This window comes from Arvicanthis niloticus, chromosome 1 (assembly GCF_011762505.2).
Source record: "Arvicanthis niloticus isolate mArvNil1 chromosome 1, mArvNil1.pat.X, whole genome shotgun sequence".
In the NCBI taxonomy this organism is placed as follows: domain Eukaryota; kingdom Metazoa; phylum Chordata; class Mammalia; order Rodentia; family Muridae; genus Arvicanthis; species Arvicanthis niloticus.
In genome coordinates this window covers 147,229,635-147,243,644 of record NC_047658.1, presented here as the reverse complement: position 1 = coordinate 147,243,644, position 14,010 = coordinate 147,229,635, and the positions used below count along the sequence as shown (strand labels likewise).

The 14,010-nt window shown below is 41.1% G+C and overlaps 1 protein-coding gene across 4 annotated transcripts in view; it reads right to left on the bottom strand.

The window, feature by feature from the left end:
• Positions 1-3,452: 3,452 nt before the first annotated feature.
• The window catches only part of Entpd1 (ectonucleoside triphosphate diphosphohydrolase 1), an 80,459-nt gene continuing 69,901 nt past the window's right edge, over positions 3,453-14,010 (bottom strand). For all 4 annotated transcript variants that reach the window (XM_034488909.2, XM_076920900.1, XM_076920902.1 and 1 more), the window contains exons 8-10: positions 11,428-11,547; positions 8,232-8,369; positions 3,453-6,268 (exon numbers count right to left, since the gene is read on the bottom strand). In XM_034488909.2, the coding sequence (XP_034344800.1) occupies positions 6,062-6,268; positions 8,232-8,369; positions 11,428-11,547 (465 nt within the window). In that variant the 3' untranslated portion in view covers positions 3,453-6,061. The remainder of the gene's footprint in view (positions 6,269-8,231; positions 8,370-11,427; positions 11,548-14,010) is intronic.

Here is a 14,010-nt window from a genome sequence, read left to right as displayed (position 1 = left end):
TTAGTTTGATGTTGGCTACTGGTTTGCTGTATATTGCTTTTATTATTTTTAGGTATAGGCCTTGGATTCCTGACCTTTCCAAGACTTTTACCATGAAGAGGCGTTGAATTTTGTCAAATGCTTTCTCAGCATCTAGTGATATGATTATGTGTTTTTTCCCCTTTGTGTTTGTTTATATAGTGGATTACATTGATGGATTTCCATATATTGAACCATCCCTGTATTCCTGGGATAAAACCTACTTTATCATGATGGATGATTGTTTTGATGTGTTTTTGATTCAGTTTGCAAGAATTTTATTGAGTATTTTTGCATCGATATTCATAAGGGAGATGGATCTGAAGTTCTTTTTGAGCATAATTGTGGCTTTATAGAGTGAATTGGGTAATGTTCTTTCTGTTTCTATTTTGTGGACTAGTTTAAAGATAACTGGTATTAGGTCTTCTTTGAAGATCTAATAGAACTCTGCACTAAAACCATCTGGTCCTGGGCTTTTTTTGGTGGGGAGACTTTTAATGATTTCTTCTACTTCTTTTGGGGTTATGGGACTGTTTAGATGGTTTATCTGGTCCTGATTTATCTTTAGTAACTGGTATCTATCTAGAAAATTGACTATTTCATCCAGATTTTCCAATTTTGTTGAGTGTAGGCTTTTGTAGTAGGATCTGACAATATTTTGAATTTCCTCAGTTTCTGTTATGTCTCCCTTTTCAGTTCTGATTTTATTAACTTGGATCCTGTCTCTCTGCCCTCTGATTAGTCTGGCTAAGGGTTTATCTATCTTGTTGATTTTCTCAAAGAACCAGCTCCTGGTTTTATTGAGTCTTTGTATAGTTCTTTTTGTTTCTGCTTGGTTGATTTCAGCCCTGAGCTTATTTCCTGCTGTCTACTCCTCTTTGGTATGTTTGCTTCTTTTTGTTCTAAAGCTTTCAGGTGTGCTGTCAAGCAGCTAGTGTATTTTCTCTCAAATTTCTTTTTGTAGGCACTTGGAGCTGTAAGTTCTCCTCTTAGCGCTGCTTTCATTGTGTCCCATAAGTTTTGGTATGATGTGTCATCATTTTCATTAAATTTTAAAAAGTCTTTAACGTCTTTATTTCTTCCTTGACCAAGTTATCGAGTGTTGTTCAGTTTCCACGTATATGTGGGCTTTCCATTGTTTTTGTCGTTATTGAAGACCAGCCTTAGTCCATGGTGATCTGGCAGGATGCATGGGATTATTTCACTCTTCTTGTATCTGTTGAGGCCTGTTTTGTGACCAGTTATATGGTAAATTTTGGAGAAGATTCCATGAGGTGCTGAGAAGAAGGTATATTCTTTTGTTTTAGGATGAAATGCTCTATAGATATCTGTTAAATCCATTTGGTTCATAACTTCTCTTAGTTTCACTGCGTCTCTGTTTAGTTTCTGTTTCCATGATCTGTCCATTGCTGAGAGTGAGGTGTTGAAGTCTCCCACTATTATTGTGTGAGGTGCCCTGTGTGCTTTGAGCTTTAGTAAGGTTTCTTTTATGAAAGTGGTACCCTTGCATTTGGAGCATAGAGGTTCAGAATTGATAGTTCATCTTGGTTGATTTTTCCTTTGATGAGTATGAAGTGTCCTTCCTTATCTTTTTTGATAGCTTTAAGTTGCAAGTCAATTTTATTTGATATTAAAATAGCTACTCCAGCTTGTTTCTTAGGACCATTTGCTTGAAAAAATGTTTTCCAGCCTTTTACTCTAAGGTAGTGTCTGTCTTTGTCACTGTGGTGCATTTCCTGTATGCAGCAAAATTCTGGGTCCTGTTTACATATCCAGTCCATTATTCTATGTCTTTTTATTGGGAAATTGAGTCCATTGATGTTAAGATATTAAGGAAAGGTGATTGTTGCTTCTTATTATTTTTCTTATTAGTGGTGGCATTATGTTTGTGTGTCTATCTTCTTTTGGATTTGTTGGAAGATTATTACTTTCTTGGTATTTCTAAGATATAATTTCCCTCCTCATATTGGAGCTTTCTTTTATCCTTTGTAGTGCTGAATTTGTGGAAAGATATTGTATAAATTTGGTTTTGTCATGGAATATCTTTGTTTCTTCATCTATGGTAATTGAGAGTTTTGTTAGGTATAGTAGCCTGGGCTGGCATTTGTGTTCTCTTAGGGTCTGTATGACATCTGTCCAGCATCTTCTGGCTTTTGGAGTTTCTGGTGAGAAGTCTGGTGTAATTCTGATAGGTCTGCCTTTATATGTTACTTGACCTTTTTCCCTTACTGCTTTTAATATTCTTTGTTTTGTGCATTTGGTGTCTTATTATGTGACAGGAGGTATTTCTTTTCTGGTCTAGTCTATTTGGAGTTTTGTAGGCTTCTTGTATGTTTATGGGCATCTCTTTCTTTAGGTTAGCGAAGTTTTCTTCTATAATTTTGCTGAAGATATTTACTGGCCCTTTAAGTTGGGAATCTTCACACTCTTCTATACCTATTATTATCCTTAGGTTTGGTCTTCTCATTGTGTCCTGGATTTCCTGGATGTTTTAGGTTAGGAGCTTTTTGCACTTTGCATTTTCTTTGACAATTGTGTCAATATTTTCTATGATATCTTCTGCACCTGAGAATCTCTCTTCTATCTTTTGTATTCTGTTGGTGATGCTTGTGTCTATGACTCCTTTTTTCCTAGGTTTTCTATCTCCAGGGTAGTCTCCCTTTGTGATTTCTTTATTGTTTCTACTTCCATTTTTATGTCCTGAGTGGTTTTGTTCAATTCCTTTACCTGTTTGGTTGTGTTCTCTTGTAATTCTTTAAGGGAGTTTTCTGTTTCCTTTTTAAGGGCTTCTACCTGTTTACCTGTGTTCTCCTCAATTTCTTTGAAAGTGTTATTTATGTCTTTTTAAAGTCCTCTATCATCATCATGAGAATCGATTTTAAATCTGAATCTTCCTTTTTTCAATGTGATGGGGTATTAAGGACTTGCTATGGTGGGAGAACTAGGTTCTGAGGATGCCAAGTACCCTTGGTTGCTGATGCTTATATTCTTACACTTGCCTTTCACCATCTGGTTATCTTTAGTGCTGCCTACACTCACTGTCTCTGACTGGTGCCTGTCTGTCCTGTTATCTTGCTTTTGTCGGAACTCCTCAGAGTCTAGCTGTCTCTGTGATCCTATGATCCTGAGATCCTGGGTGTAAGAGCTCCTGAGAATCATGCTGCCTCAGTGATCCAGAAATCCTGGAGTGACCAATCTCCTGAGATCTGGTGATCCTATGATCCTATGTTCCTGAGCATGTTAGAGCTCCTTGGAGTCCAGTTCCCTCTGGTTCTTTTGGGATTGGGTCCAGAACTGACCCTCAAGATATGCTCCTAAGATCCAGCTGGGGTTAGAGCTCCTGGGAGTCCTGCCTCCTCTGGGTTTTGTGGGATTGGGTGCAGAGGTGAAGCTCAAGATCTGCTCAGTGCTCAGGCGCAGACCGGAAGGACATGTTACATTTCTTACTTGTTTATTTAGATGAATTGACACTTTTTACTCTCATATACATCCATGTGCATACACAAAGCCTAGTCCCATAGTTTCATTTTTATCTCCAAATGAAACCACTTCTGCTGATTGGTTGCCCAGTCAGGTTCATAGGAAAAGAAATCACCAACTTTTGGAGGAACAAGGTTAGCAGAACCAGATTCTGTGTCCTGAATGAAAGTCTACAGGTAATTTAAAAATTAACTATAATCAATGTGCAACCCAACATTGAAATATTGGTAGTGACTCATTTTATTTGGCCTGCTCCACCCAGAGGACCCAAAGATGACCCCTGGATTATGGAATTGAGATTAGGTAGTCCCTAATTGTCTCCATTGAGTTGGATGTTTTGTTTGGTTAGTTAAAAACTTGGGCAACAAGATAAAATTGTAATTAAAAAATACTTTTGTTCTCCAAAGGAAACTTGTAATTTTGAATTCCAACATATTGGCAGCAGCAGCAGTGGTGGGTGTTTAAAAAAGAAAAAAGAAAAAAAAATGGCCAGGGGTGGTGGTGCATACCTTTAATCCTAGTACATGGGAGGCAGAGGCCAGATGGATCTCTGTGAGTTTGAGCTAGCCTGGTCTATATAGTAAGTTCCAGGACAGCCAGAGCTTCACAGTGAAACCTTGTCTTGAAAAGAACAATAACAAAAACAAAAATCAAAACAAAAGAAAATGAAAAAAAAAAAAAAAAAAAAAACCAAACCTCGAGGCAGATGTGAGTTTGAACACAGCTCTACCACGGGCCCTGGGAGTGGTAAGAACCCCCGTGTTCAGACCGCTGTGAGAACAGAAGACACAATGTGCATAAGCACAGGGCATGACCACAGATGCTCAGTCAATGACAGCTACAACAATTTAGCCAGTATCTTCAGCTGTGAATAGCAGAAGAGATGTGATATATATATATATATATATATATATATATATATATATATATATATAAATGGCTTGACTACCCAAGAGATTGAGGACACTTGCTTTTAGCTTGCAGGAGACTTTCCTTTCTAAGTAGTCAGTCCCCAGACCAGAGACAGACAGACAGCTTGAGTTAGGCCGAGAATACAATAGTGCTCAATCCTGCCAAACAGTTACTTCTTGCATCAATACTCATAGGAAAGATACAAGATCTCTTTACATTTCCATAATGAAGGTCCATAGCCACTTATTCATTACCCACGAAACACTCCATGACAGAAAGAAAGCAGGCATATGCTTGTATAACACAGGAGGACCAGCAGCAACACCTGATGTATAAATAACATGGCAGGGCAGAAGCCTGCCTCCCCTCACTAAACAAAGTCTTGGGACAATAAGATGCAGCGTGGCTTTCAAACCCACTGTGCTGTCTCTGTGTTGCAGAATCTGTTGGGCCATCAGTGGAAAAAGGCTTGTGGTTTGAGAAAACCAATGTATGGTCTTGTCCCTGGCCAACTTCTTGGTTTTAGAATGTTATATGATAGTGGTGTAGAGGCTGGAGAGGTTAACTTAACCTCTTATCTCAGAGGTTAAGAGCAGAGGGCTCCAGGTTGATTCCCAGGACCCACACTGAACAGCTTACACCTGGTTGCTTAAAACTCCAGCTCCGAAGGGTGGATGCCCTCTTCTGGCCACCATGTTTCCTGTACTCATTTGCACAGACCCACGCATACACAAAAAACTGAAAGCAAAATCTTCAAAATTATGATTGTTGTATAACGTTGTAAATGTACTAAATTCCATTCGGTGGTACTAGGCTGAATGTAAATGTGGCGAAATTTATGTTATGTGTATTTTAACATAAAATAAACACAAAACTCTAGAAGATGCATTAGAGGATATATTTTCCCATCCTGGGTGGTAACTGTAGCTTTCTTCCTAGTTGTGGATAGCACTGCCGCATACTGCCCTGAATGCCTATGTGTGCATCCACGGTTCAAAACTCTCTGGCCTTTGTGTTCTACTTGGTAGCATTTTGGCATCACACAGGAACATACAATGTGTTTCCATTCTTATTTTCAGTAGACGGTGAGTCACGCTAGCTGCTTGAGCACACAAGCTCCTTTGCAAAGACTCTTTGGCTTTAGCACAGATTTACCTACTTTGGAAAAATTCTCCTATCCAAAGGGCAGGCTTGGAATGGGTTTGTGTCTCCTCTCTCCGAAGGCACTGCATGGCTTTATTAGGAGATATGGGAAGGAAGTGTCCCAGAGCTATGGCTGAGACAGTTTCTGAGTCTCATCTTTCAGCCAGCTCAGCTTGGGCAGTGTGGCACTCAGGACTCTTAGTTCTTTGAGACAAAGTTGAGATTGTTCTTTTATGAAGCACAGATCATGAAAGTTGTGAGCCCAAGCACAGAGGACAAAGGAGAAAGAGGATAACTGGAAAAGACAAGACAGTATCACCAGGAAGTCCTTGAGGAAGAGGGTGTTGAGTGTCCCCAAGGAAAGGCCTCAGGAAGCCTCAGAAGCTTCATGCTGGTCTAGACTGTCCAGGTAAGCAGGGAAGGGTGACTCGGGCCTCCCCTGCAGGGAGGAACCCGCTTCTGGGCAGGCTGTTTTCTCTCTCCAGCCAGCAAATTTTGGCTGCTCCTGCTATACTGCCTCTTTCCAGAAATACGAAGGTTTGCTATAGATGAACAGTCCTGTGATGGCCACAGCGACTAAGACCAGGGAGAAGAGAACCATGAGGCTGATGTAGGTGGAGTGAGGGAGAGGCGGGGATAACGGCTGTTCAGCGGGGATCATGTTGGTCAAGTTCAGCATGTAGCCCAAAGTCCACCCTGCGTTGCTGTCTTTGATCTGTAAACAGAAGGGGGAAAAAATCTTGTTCATGGTCCAAACTAATAATTTGCAGTATTCGTGTAACCCCACGCACATAACACTGAATAACCAATAAGAAGAGAACACCTTGTATAGTTCACACAATAGATTAACTGTATATGTTACATTGAGAATGATGTGTGTGGAAAGGGGTGGAATATCAAAGCAAATGATTAAAAGAGAGGTTGGAGTATCACCATTATAGTCTAGAGTGTCAGCAACTTTGGTGGTTGGCTGTCCAGTTCACCCAGATGGGAGCACATAATTCAAACAGACTACAGGAGGTCAGGATTCTTTCTATTTCATGAGTTGAGGAGCTAAGTGAAAGGGGACAGGAAGTAGATAAAAAGATGAAGCATTAATGATTGGCACTAGTCTTTTACATCCCTCCAGGCCAGAAAAGCCACGTAGGACCAGGGCTTCGTGAGGGAAAGCCTCGGGAAATAATTCTAGCAAGTCACCCTTATAAAGTTAGAAGGTTATGTACCTCTCTGAGAAAGGATCTTTATTAAATTATAAAGCAACCTCTGACCTTCCCACCTTTAGAAAAACAATTTCCAGCCACTCAGAACTTACAGGAATATGGGTGGTATTTGAATAACAATTTTGGAAAGGTTTTATTACAAAAGCTGTTCATGATGACGTAGAGAAGTTAGCAGACACAGACAAGTCTAAAGAAACTCTGCACACAGTGCCACTCAGGACACTAGTGTCCTTTCTTTGTGACACTTCCTTCCTATCCTCTATGAACATGTTGCTGTTGTTTTTACAAAACAAATAAATAGATATTACATTGCATCTGGATAATTCACTTAGAAATACTTATGAGCATTGCCTCCTTAATATATCTCTGGATCATCACTAAAATATTTTTACCATCTTTAAAACATATGCCAGTGTAGACTGCCTTTTAGCCATTTTAACCAATTACTTGCTATCTAAGGAACGGAAAGATGAGACAAAATGATGTGTACTTTCTTATGGCTTTCAGCACATATTGTGCCAACTTATAATACTCTCCTTTCTTCCAAAACATGATCCATACTGATAACAATATGCAAAAGGACTATTTTTTCCTCTCTATGTGAGATGGAAACCTTTAAGTTTCCAGATTTAGGGGAGTCATTACCTGGACTTAGAGACAACAGATCACTCAGTAGCATTTATTCCGAGAATATAAATCAAGATTACCCTGCATATCAACCAAATCTAAAAGAGACCTTTCCAACAAAAGGAATAGACTGCCAGAGGGGAAGGAAGTTTGGGATGTTTATAATAAGGGAAAGTTTCCTTTAAATGAGCAAGATCTGCAAGGAAGACAGTAGTACCGCGAGAGTGTGCGTGGAGCTGCTACAGTCCTGATTCGATGCTTTGGTTTGTCTGAGATCGCTGTGTTTTAAAAGCTGGTGAACATATTGTAGGCATTAGCAGGCCCCGGGCTAGCAATACAAAGAGCACCATTTTATTTCCCAGCAAGCAGGGGGTCATACAGATGCTTGCTGCTTTACTCCTGGATGCCTGCAGGTGGCGCTGTGGCAGAGCACAGCAGAGAGGTTATTTCCTAGGTCTCACTTTAGGCCAGGTTGCCAAGTAACAGGCCCAGCAGCAAGGCTGATAAGAGACCAAGTTCTTCATTTCCTGGATCACAAAGGAGGCCTTTGGGGGGATTCTGAAGCCAGGGCAGTGGCTAATGAAGTACTGACTCTTCGAGAACCAGTTACAATTCTATGCGCAGAATGGGGAAACTGTGAATCTCCATCAATAAATAGAGACAGCCTACAACTGCCTGCTCTTCCCAGAAAGGCTTGTCACGAATGCCAGCCAGTGGAATGGTGGAACAGGCATCAAGCCTAATCAAAACTAATCGGGTTGACTCCCACTTTTTCTCAGTTCAAAACTGCTTTGTTACCAACTTCACACCCCCAACAGATTCCCAAGTTACCTTGCCCATGAAATGAATCTGGTCCCAGGAACTGCCTGTGAAGTTATAGCCTTGCAGAAGGAGGGAAAGGATGTAAGCACCTGAGAAGCAGTATTCACTCAGGTACTTCTCCTTCACTGTAGGATAAGATGCCTTTACCTAAAAGAAAAATGAAGGAAATATCACACCTCTATAGTAGGTCACTCTCTTGCTCCTTCTCACTACTAGACCCAGTGATGAGATTAAAAGTCCCCAGCTCACATGGGTCTGAGGTTCAGGATCTACCACAGGCTATGGGGATAGTGTGTCACTCCTTCAGAGGCCACAGGGTTTTATGTTCAAGTCTCCTGAGGAAGCTTTTCTTCCTCGGGGCTCTCTGTGAGTGTACTAGCAGAATGGAAGTTCCTTCCGTCTAGGAGTTTCAGAAACAGTCAGCTTCAGCATCTCACTCCATCCCTTCAGCTTCAGCATCTCACTCCATCCCTTCAGCTTCAGCATCTCATTCCATCCCTTCAGCTTCAGCATCTCACTCCAGCCCTTACTCAAACAGTCAGCTTCAGCATCTCACTCCAGCCCTTACTCAACAATCATGTTAGCGCATTAAAAGCAGTGAGGGCCTCATCCAAGGGAAGTCTGTGGGTCTCTTCAATCAGTCTCTCAAATGACACTCACAGAGTCATTACTCAGAGCTTCTATAGGCATCTTAAGGAGATAATGTCCGACAAAATCTTGCCACTCGGGTTAGCTCGGAGGTCAACATCAGCATCCCTTGGGAAGGCTCCAATCTTCTCCCCAGAGTTACCAACTCAGAATCTGTATCCTTACTTGATGATTCTGTCTCTGTGTCTGTTTCTTCCCCCTCCCCTCTCTCTTTTTCACACACACCATCTATGTTCATTAAAAAAGTTGACACCTCCCTCTACTTCCCTCCTGTCTTCTCTGTCTGGTTTTGGTATTAGGGTAATGCTTAACTTGCAGAGTCAGTTTGGAGGGATCACTTCCTGTTTCTTGTATGGAACACCTCCTGCTGGTTCTTCCTTAAACTGTAGTAGAAACTCACAACACTTTCCTTGCAAATCACATCGGTAATACATTACCAAAGTCATGTACCATGATCAAGTTTGGTTTCATTCTAAAGATGTGAGAATGGCTCACCATATGGAAAACAATAAATGTGACATTGCATATAATAAAATCAAACACAAGAAAATACCATATAGTCATCTCAACAGATACATAAAAGCTCTTTGATAAAATCCAGCAGTCCATTCCTTCTGATAAGAGCCCTGAAGGAATAGAAAGAACACATGAAGGCTGCCCATCACAAAGCAATAGCCACCATACAGGGAAAAGCAGAGAGCATTTCCTCTGTCCACTCTCCACTGGGTGTCAGTACAGCGTATAAGTTCTGAGTAAAGTGACAACCAGAGAAGGAAAGGAAAGGAAAGAAGTCAAACTGTTCCTATTGCAGACATGTCCATCATGCCTCATTCTTTTGATCTAATACTTACTAGAGCAATGATACCAGAAAACACTTCCATGTTACAATTTAGTTAAAGTAGTAGGATACAAAAATAAACACACAAAAAAGTCAGTAGCTTTGCTGTGTATTAAAAATGATCTTAAAGGGGCTGGAGAGATGGTTCCGTGGTTAAGAGCACTGACTGCTCTTCCAGAGGTCCTGAGTTCAATTCCCAGCAACCACATGGTGGCTCACAACCATATGTAATGGGATTCAATGCCCTCTTCTGGTGTATCTGAAGACAGCTACAGTGTACTCACATACATAAAATAAATAAATAATTATTTCAAAAAAAATGACCTTACAGACAAAAGAAATCAAGAAAATAATTTCCCTCACAGTGGCCTCAAACAAACAAACAAACAGCCTAGGAATAAACCTTATCAGAAAACTGAGCAAAACCACAATAAAAATGTTCACCCTGAAGCAGACGCTGGATAGGAAGCCCTCCTACTGCATGGCTCAGCACAATCCATGCTGTCAGTGGATCCCTGCCGTGCCGTTGGCAGAGCAGAAATCAGTGTTGTCGTGATGAGAAAACAGTACAAAGGCTCCTCAAACCCATCAAGTAGTTCTGCACAACCCACAAGTCACTCTTCTGTGACTATCCGAAGGAAATAAAATTAATTTCAGAGAGATACCTGTAGTCTCATTTATTGCAGCATTATCCAGAACAGTACAGATAGGGAATTAGCCTGTGTTCAGAGAAAATGAGGCTATATATAGAATAAAATGCTACTTAGCCCTGCACACAACACACACACACACACACACACACACACAATGACATCTTCCCTTTTGTACAATGCAGGTGAACCTGGAAATGATGCTGTTAAATCAAAGAAACCAAACACAAAAAGGCAAATACTGAATGATCTTTCTCATATGGAATATTAAAAGGTCAACCATTCATAATTAATATATAATTATATAATTAATAGAGACTCAAAGAGATTGCATAGCTTTGAGACAGGAGCAGTGCTTATCGGAGAACAGGAAAAGCAACAGTACAAGGAACGGAAGGAGGTTGGTAAGGAGGTGAAAGGTCATCGCCAGACAGAAACATGCTCTGTTCTTCTCTGGCACAACAAGTTTACTATAATTAGCAACAACAAAATACAGATTTTAAAAGGTTGTTGAATGTCCTCTCCATAAATAAATGGCATATGACTAAGGTGAAAATTATGGCCATTATTTTGATAAATGTGCATGGTGCAAATATAACATTGAAATATCATATTATGTACCATACCATAAAAATAAATCAATCAAAAATAAAACAACAAAAAAACACCTTTTAATAAAGGAAAGACTGATGGGGGGCTTTTGGGATGATCTCTTTTGTCCTGCATGAAGGATAGATTTATCTGCGTCTTCTTTCTTTCTTTTAATTGTAAAGGCCGTGGTGGCCACTCTGTAGCCATGACAACAGAACCGAAGAAGCAATGGCTGAGTTAGAAAGAAGCGAGTAACCCCATGTGAGCAGCTGCTTGTTGCTTAAATGTGGGATGTTGCGTAAGCCGTTAGACAGCATCAGGGAATGGTGATAAAGGCATTCCTAAGCCCACTCTCTGGCCTCCTTAACACACTGGCTGGACTCTTGCCAAACCAGCATAAGGTCACGTGCACATTCACATCCTCCATGACACTGAGGATACAGGACCAATTCCACAGTTGTGGTTCCTGGTCACTTACCTCTTCCCAAGGTTTTGAGCAAAAATCCTTTGTTATCGCAGTCATTTTCTCCTGAGAGGAAACACTGCCACTTGCCATCTTCTTAAAAAACTCCATCACAAAGTAGAAAGCAGAGAATGCCTGTGGGAGCAGAGAAGAGAGTTTCAGGCTGCGTCCAACACACAGAGACACAGACTCAGAGCCTCCCAGGGCTCAGCTCCGGCTCCAACAATAAGGGAACCCTCTCTGGGCAATCCCATGCTGCAAATAAGCTGGCTGCTCCAATTTCAGCTAAAAATAAATACGGTGGAAGTTTCTTTAAAGATACACAACTTAAATTTTTTTTTTATATAGAACTCATATCTAACTTAGCAAAAATAAGTAAATGTGTGCATTAGTTCATTTGTACGGCTAAGTTTTTCTAACCCTGATTTTTCCAGCACATCCAGTCTAAACAGTTGTCTGGTATTATAGCAGCCATTTGTGTTCTAAGAAAACAACAAAGAAAAAAAACAAAGAAAAGAACAAAGGTTCTAAGGGACCCCTGGATTTTCCTTGATGCATGTGACTGTAGGTGTGTGTGTGTGTGTGTGTGTGTGTGTGTGTGTGTGTGTGTAAGAGAGAGAGAAAAAGAGACAGACAGACAGACAGACAGACAGTTGAATAAAAAGGTATAACCAGAATATAATGAGGGGTTTTTGACATTGTTTAGACTAAGCCGTGTTGAGCACATTTGTGGACACAGAACCAAGCACCACATTTGGGCTCAGGAATCTGGCCCCAAACTGGCCCTTCGACTGATCCTTTCTCCCGATTCTGTATCGTTCTGTCTTGTTCATCTGTTCCAACTTGCTTGTCTGCTTGCCAAACTCTAGGGTTTAGTTTGGCTCGGCCCTGCCAAGAAGCTTTAGAGAGCTAGGGGTGGTGTCAGGACTGGGTCATTTTTCTCAGCGTTTGAGTCTGAATCTTCCAAACTTTTATGTGGACTCAGCCGCTGGTTCCTGTGGGGTGTTCACTCCTAGACACTGCCCTGCACAGTCAGGCTCCTGTTTGGACGTTCGTCTCTCATTTCCATGTACATTTTGCTATGGGATAAAGGTTCAATAAACTGGGATCACAGATCCACCACAGGGATTGTCGAATACATGTTATGTGGATTTTTCAGTTTACTTCTTGATGTCCATTTTTTTTTTTCTGATTGGAAGATCCTTAGCTTTCCTCAAATTCTCCAGAATTTTGTGGTCCCCTGAGGGGCTAAACAAGACCGGACTGTTGAAGACATTATGCTAAATGAAAGAAGCCAGTCACAAAATACAAATAGCATTTGATTCTGCTGGGATGATAGCATCTGGGATAACCTGGGCAGGGATGGGGGCATTGGACTCTTGGGGTGGGTGTTATCATAGGAATAAAGAAGAGAAAGGGAGCAGGATCTTATCATCCCCCTCAAGGACTTCCACCCTACGACCTTCGGCTTTGTTCAACAGGCAAATGACAGCACTCTGAAATAGAATCTCAGATCTCAGAGAGTTTCAGACTGTAGGACATTTTGGATTTTGAAGACATTTCCTCATTTGCTGTCATGAAAACAGAAGTAAACCCAAGAGAAAAGATCAAAATTTATGCACACCAACAATGGTGTGTGATAGTGTATGGTTAACACTATCACACAATTAACACCATGTAACTAACACTTATGTGTGACAGTGTGTGATTAACACCATTACATGATTAACACCGTACAACCAACACAGATGTGTTAATAGTATACCACTAACAGTGGAGGGAAACTTAAATGGTGCAGTATCAAGGCACGGTAAATGAATCACTGTAGTCCATATTATACAATGGTAACACCTGTACGACCCCGTTGTGTTGCTTTATGGTGAGGCTCAAGTGTTGCAAACCTCCGGTTGACATGCCACATTCCACGTCTCTTCTTCCCATGAAGAATTTGTCATTCTAGTGCAGTTTGTACTACAGTAAAAAAGCTATCTCTTACAGTTTCTGCATACTACCACTGCATGAAATATGTGCAACATATAAAATATGTTCTAATTTAACTGTCAGGGTCATTGGCAGGGCTTCTAGTCCACAGCAATAGATTACTAGCACCTAAGTTTTTGAGGGAACTTGGCAGTAGCAAGAGCAGAGAATAGACTTCAGAGGCCCCTGACTGTCATTACTGCCACCATGAGCTTTGAGGCAAAGACCCAACAGCCACCGTTGTCCTCCAAACCAGCATGCAAGGTGTTCTGGCCCACGTTGCTTCACCACTGTGATGGTGACAGCTGGTCGTCAAAAATGGTCATTATGGAAGAGTTGATGACAGTAAATGGTGCCAAGTAAGAAATGGACATGACTTCATAAGCAGACGTGACTGACACCAAGGAGGATGTGCTTGTACACCAGATGTCCCCAAAGGTAACAACCCCATTGAGCAACTTGTCAGTTTTCAGACAGACAGACAGACAGACAGTCAGGCAAGCAGACAGACAGACAGACAGACAGACAGACAGTGGAGCTCTTTTCCAGAGGAGAAGAGGGCACTCAGGCAGCAGCTCTGACAGGCTCCGCTGCAGAGTGAACATGCAGAGCACATTC